We start from the raw sequence: 6,000 nt of genomic DNA, 5'->3' as shown, positions 1-6,000 counted from the left end.
TTGAGTTTATTGGTACATTTAGGGATACAGTACAGTTACATTCATTGTTGGGATCATGTACCTTTACATGGCAAGTCTTGATTCTCATTTTTTCCCCTTACCTCTGCCCTCCCTTCACCCCCTCCTCCCCTCCCCATCTACAAACACTTTATTTTCATCTTTTCATTCTCTCACATTTTTTTCTTTTCCCTTTTTGTTCTTCCCCTATGTATCACACCTTCCCTACACCTTTATGAGCTGGCTTTCTTGATATTAATCTTTCTTAATCTTTTAATTTTTTTCTTTCCTTTTAATCTTCTTTCTTGTAGCTGCAACACTCTAATTCTGTATCTTCAATGGAATTTTCTCTGTGTCCTCTTCACCTGGCTATCTTCCTATAAGAACACCAGTAATACTAGGATTTGGGCACACCCTACTTCAGTGTGACCAGAAAGGAAATTAAAAGGGCATTCACCTATGACGTCCCTTAGATAAACCTTACCTCTCCTCCTGAGCAAAGCAGGAGGTGTAGGGAGAGCACAGTGGGAAAAGCAGAGACTCTTTTGTGAGTTCTGAGAAGGCAGAACAACCTAAAGCTATAGCTAGAGTCTCCCCTACACCTGAGGGGGTCTAAAAGCAAAGGAAATACTTTCCAATCTTATTGCTCACCTACCTACACCTTACTCTGAGTTATTGGACCTGGGCCAAGATATTTCCTTTAAGCACTGAGATGGATGTTTGTTTTCTCCAGGGGATTAGTCTAGGGACTTTAAAAGGCTTGGGGTGATTTTCTGAGAGTTTTTTATTATTATTATTTCATCATTTCTTTTTTTTTCTTTCACTCTTCTCCTCCTTCTTCTCTTCCTCCTCTTTCTAATGGTTCAAGTAAACACCACTTCTAATAGCCCAGTATTTTTTCATGGTTTTGTATATTTTGTCTATAAATTAACCTTTACATTTCCACTATAATAAAGCTATAATCCCATCATAAGTGGAAATATTCAACACAGAAATGTGTTGGAATATTTTTAATGTCAGTAAATATCAGAACTTGTGGACTTTTTTCCCCCTCTCTACAGTCCCAAGAGACACTCTGTTTCTAAACACCTAAGACAAATGTGCTCTTCAAGAGTAAATCATAGATGGGTGTGGTGACTCATGCCTGTGATCCCAGTACTCAGATGGCTGAGGCAGAAGGATTGCCATGAGTTCAAGGCCAGCCTGGGCTATAAAGTGAGTTCAAGGCCAGCTGTCTCATAGACTAGACTGAGTTAGATCCCTATAACTGTCTAAATCAGAAGACAGCTGAGTTTCTTCACCTAACCCCCTCTTTGGAGCCCAAAATACATGAATATGTTTCACAAATACCTACTGATCGCTGGGGACAAAATCTGGACCTTGAACACATTCCTTGATGAGGAATTTGCTCAGTGACTGTTCAGAAGGCTATTTTCCTTTGCTATTTTATTACACATTCATGCAGTATGATACCTAGCAGAGTGGCCACAGGAGTTGGGAGAATGAATGGATTGAAAAATCCCACAGGAAGCAGAAATAGAAGGACTAGAGGTGGCATGACCCTGACCACCAGGCAGTTGCCTGTACTCTACCACATCCTGGAAATCTACAGGAAGTAGATTTCCACAAAGGCCCTGGTCAGCTGCTCCATTCAGAAAACTCCAACTGCTCACACAACTGCACTTGGGGCCAGAGCCCGAGGTGCTTGGCGGTGATGGCTTCCTTCTGCCTCCGCATCCTCTCTGGCTTTTCTGCTTGTCTTCAGTTCTGGGATGTCTTGATGTCCTTTTAGACCAAATGCCAAATTCACATACACACGCACACACACACAAAAGGGAGACGTTTTTTGCTCATATCTACTACACTTCACAATTTTTCCAGGCCTGTGTCTCCACCAGGCTCTATCTTCCTCTTGATCTCAAGATAACTGAACACCCATATAGGTGGGTTTCTGTGGGAACCATTTCTTTTTTTTTTTCAGCTTTAATTGAGTTTATTGGTACATTTTAGGGATACAGTACATTTACATTCATTATTGGGATCTTGTACCTCTACATGACAAGTCTTGGTTCTCATTTTTTCCCATCCCTGCCCTCCCTTCACCCCTCCTCCCCTCCCCATCTAAAACCACTTTATTTCCATCTTTTCATTATCTCACATTTTTTTCTTTTCCCTTATTACCCTTCCCCTACCCATCCCACCTTCCCTACACTTTTAGCTCCTTTCCTCCCATTTCTCAATGTCAGTAATCTTATTAGGATCTTATGTATTATTGCAGATTATTCACACCAGGGAAACTATTCGGTATTTACACGTGTGTGACTTATTTATTTCACTTAGGAGCATATTGAAGATATACTCCTAAGTGAAATAAACATGGGAACCATTTCTAAAGCTCTGACGAGCTGGCTTCCCATCGTATCACCTTGAACAGACTTTTACTCAAAGTTCACTGTGATTTTGACATGTTTTAGGTTGGGTCAGAATGAAAAGGATTGGTGGTGCGCTAAAGAAAATTCAATTTTGGGTTTGCTTTTTAATCACAATTTCTGAAACTGGTGCACCTTAAGAGGACAATGCTAGGGCTGAGGATATAGCTCAGTGATATTGTGCTTGCCTAGCATGTGGGAGGCACTCGGTTTCACCCCTAGCATCACAAGCAAACAAAAACCACAGGATGGGGCAAAACTCCCTGTTTCTGAAATGCCCATTACAAATCTGGGCTTGGGGAGATTGCACAATCAGACTTGAGCAGTGCACAGCCCGGCAGCAGGTCAGTGGCTGGAGGACACGCACAGGGAATGCTGTCTTGGTATTCTAAAGCAACTGGCTACCCCTTGTGGTGGGAAACTCAGCTGTTCCCCTCACTTCTCTCTCCTTTCCAGCCTTGACTGACACTCAGCTCTCACTGAGAGAGTAACATTGACTTCTGGTTGGTGCAGGGTGTTCAACTAGAGAAGAAAGAGCATTGGAAAAGACCGAACCCATAACAGAGGAAATGGAGGATCCGGAACACCCAGAAGGAATGAATGGTAACCCCTGCCCCCAAAACAGAACAGAACAGGGGCAAGGAAAAGGCTCTGAACCTTACAAAGGGCCACAACAAAATGCCTCAAGACAGGGGAAATGAAGCACAGGCAACGGACTCCCTCTGTTAACCAGTGTTAGAGCCAGGGCCCAGCTGCACGAGTGGGGGAATGAATGGTCCAGCCCAGACATTAACGCATACTTCCTGGAGAAAGCAAAGCCCAAGTATGTAGTGTGTTTGTGCCCTTGTTAGGCAAATCCCAAGTGAGTTGCACGAACGTGCTGACTTCCGAGGATTTAGCAAGAACAATGACTTCGGTCACTGGGACTTAAAGCGGATATGAGGTACAAGGAAAGACAAAAATAAATGCTTCTGTGTGCAAGGGGAAGGAGAGTCGAGAGGAGCTGACTGCATTTCACTCCTGGTTACAAATCTAGAAGTCCATTCATTCAAACCTTCAAAGCCCTTCCTGACAGTGGAAGTTACCTAATCATCCTTGGACTGATGGACCAGATTCACCAGCCTTGTGTGTCCCTGGCTTTTGCTGCTCTTTCTTACATCCTGAACAAGTTCTGTATTTCATCCAAGGGTTTTCATTGCCAAGTATGTGCATTTCTCTGTAGATGTTAAAGCTCTGGGTTTAGAGAGGCACAGGGTCTCCGGCTTTGCCTGACATTGCAGGAGAGGGTCCAGCCTCCATGCACCTGCCTGACACCAGATCAGAAAGCTGAAGCCAGAGACCTGCAGCTCCTCACAGAGCTGGATGGCAGGCAACAGTGTTTCTGAAAGACCCTCCTCCCAGATGTGTAGGACAAGGCTGAAATCAGGGGTCTGGGAAAGTTAGTTCCATCTCACTCACAGACCAGGCCAGGTGGTACACAGGCAAGATGCAATGAAGTTTTACATTATTTTATTTCATTTTTGGCAAGCAAATGTTTAGAACTTTAATAATGACAGAAACTGCTATCTAGAACAAACTGAAGAAGAAAGAGCCTGAATGTAAGGAAGAAGTGGAAAGCATACTGAGCATCTGCCCTGGGGGGACTAGAAAAGGGAGTGGGGTCTGAGGGATGGTGGGGAGGAAGAGTAGACTGTCCCAGAGTTCTAAGGAGCAAGAAGGCAGCTGTAATCAAACTGACTCAAAGATTCCAGCCAAGACTGACTAGAAGAATGATGGCTCTAAGAATGGACTTAGAGTCTGAAGGGAAATGTTGTTTGGGGAAGAATGTGAGGAGCCTGAGTTGCTCCCAGAAATCCATGCAGAATCGTGCAGACTCCTGGAAAAGGGGCCTGGAAAAAAAGAAGGAACTCAGGGCCAACTCTGTGTAGAGATACCCAGAGCTCTATGGTGAGCATGGGCTCATCTCAACCCTGCTACTTATAAGCCATGAGACCTTGGTAAGACATGACGTCTGTCTGTCTTAGGTTTCCTCACCTACAGAAATGAGCTTAGTAATTACCAACCCATAGGGCTGTTGTGTAAAATGAGGTCATGCATGGGAAGCACTTGAAACTGAACCAGGCACACAGTAAGTGCTAAATAAATGCTAATACCATTATAACCACTGTTATTCTGGTCTTCCTTACAAAGGACATAGCTGAAGCTATAGGAGCTGGTGAAATTATAAGAAAATGACAGTGGTTAGAAAAAGAACTGAGAAGCGTGTCCATTAAGACGTTGTATTTATATTATGTTTGTGTTTATCCTCTGAGACTCTTTCTTTGAACGTGAGCTTCCAGGATTGGTTCCTGGGGTATGCGTAAAGAATCTGGTAAAGATTTTTGAGCCCTCTGGCCGGCCAGCTGTGGACTGTCTTAACATTACCTTCTATGAGAACCAGATCACCGCATGCCTTGGTCACAATGGAGCAGGAAAAACCACCACCTTGTGAGTCTTCTGACATGCCACTGTCACTCCCTGAACTCATTCCTCCTCTGTGACCTGCAGTCTATGCTTTCCCACTGAATTTTAGTGACAAAACATACCCTACATTTGAGGGCCCAAAATTTTGTAAACCACACTACACTATTCAAAGCTTGCTCGGATATATTGTTTTATTTAATCTTTGCAAAAGCAACCAAGCAGAGATAAAGTTATTGCCTCCTTTGTATACTAGGGAATTGGATATTCCAAGAGTTTGATGGACTTTTCTGAAGCCACCAAGTTTAGTGGTTCAGTGAGGACATGAGCCAGGTCCTGTCACCACAATTGCCTGTTGGGTCCCTTTCCCCACCCCAAGTCTCTCCAGCATTACCATAGTCTTGGTGGTGATGGAGCCAAGACCATCACCACGCCTTGCCCCAAGGTCTGTAGAGTGCTGCTTTTTTTGTTTTGTTTGTTTTTTGAGACAGGGTCTCACTATGTAGTTCAGACTGCTCTGGAATTTACTGTGTAGCCCAGGCTGATCTCGAACTTGCAGGGATCCTCCTGCCTCAGCCTCCCAAGTGCTGGGATTACAGGCGTGAGCCACTATGCCCATTGAGTGCTACTTATTTTTAAAGTACATTCCTTTTCCTACCAATTATCAAGTAGGCTTTAACACTGGTGCAGGATCCCTGATAAGAGTTGGTCTTAGTTCTGGAGAATGCACAAAGGATGTAGTCCCGCCAGGAACTGAGGGGTGACAGCCTGGCCACTGAAGGCCAAGTTCAGGAAGGGTGCAGAGTTTTGAGGTGTGAACCTCTCAATTTGGGAGCTCCCCACGCTTTTCTAAATAATGGCCACCTTAGAGAACAAGGCTGAGAGAAACACCAGGTTTTCCCATGCAGGTCTCTCAGGGGACAACAGCCTCTGTGATAGCAGTCCTCAGGCCCTTGGCTTCTTGCAGAGCCCCAGGAAGGAAAAGCGGTCTACACCCTGCGCTGGAATGTGCTCTTGGGTGGTTCAGTGTGAATGGAATGTGGGGCCATTCTATTTGGTTCTGATTCCCCCTAGTGGTGGATTAACAGAGAGTTCAGCTTCTCAGTACAAATTC

The 6,000-nt window shown here is 44.4% G+C and overlaps 1 protein-coding gene across 1 annotated transcript in view; it reads left to right on the top strand.

Annotated features, from left to right (window-relative positions):
- The window catches only part of Abca4 (ATP binding cassette subfamily A member 4), a 235,303-nt gene that overhangs the window by 72,295 nt on the left and 157,008 nt on the right, over positions 1-6,000 (top strand). Inside the window, 2 exon segments of the mRNA XM_033758165.1 lie at positions 2,940-3,029; positions 4,739-4,913. Of these exon segments, the coding sequence (XP_033614056.1) occupies positions 2,940-3,029; positions 4,739-4,913 (265 nt within the window).

Source organism: Fukomys damarensis, unplaced genomic scaffold (assembly GCF_012274545.1).
Source record: "Fukomys damarensis isolate Sample0158 unplaced genomic scaffold, DMR_v1.0_HiC HiC_scaffold_33, whole genome shotgun sequence".
NCBI classification, from domain to species: domain Eukaryota; kingdom Metazoa; phylum Chordata; class Mammalia; order Rodentia; family Bathyergidae; genus Fukomys; species Fukomys damarensis.
This window is presented reverse-complemented; position numbering and strand designations above follow the sequence as displayed.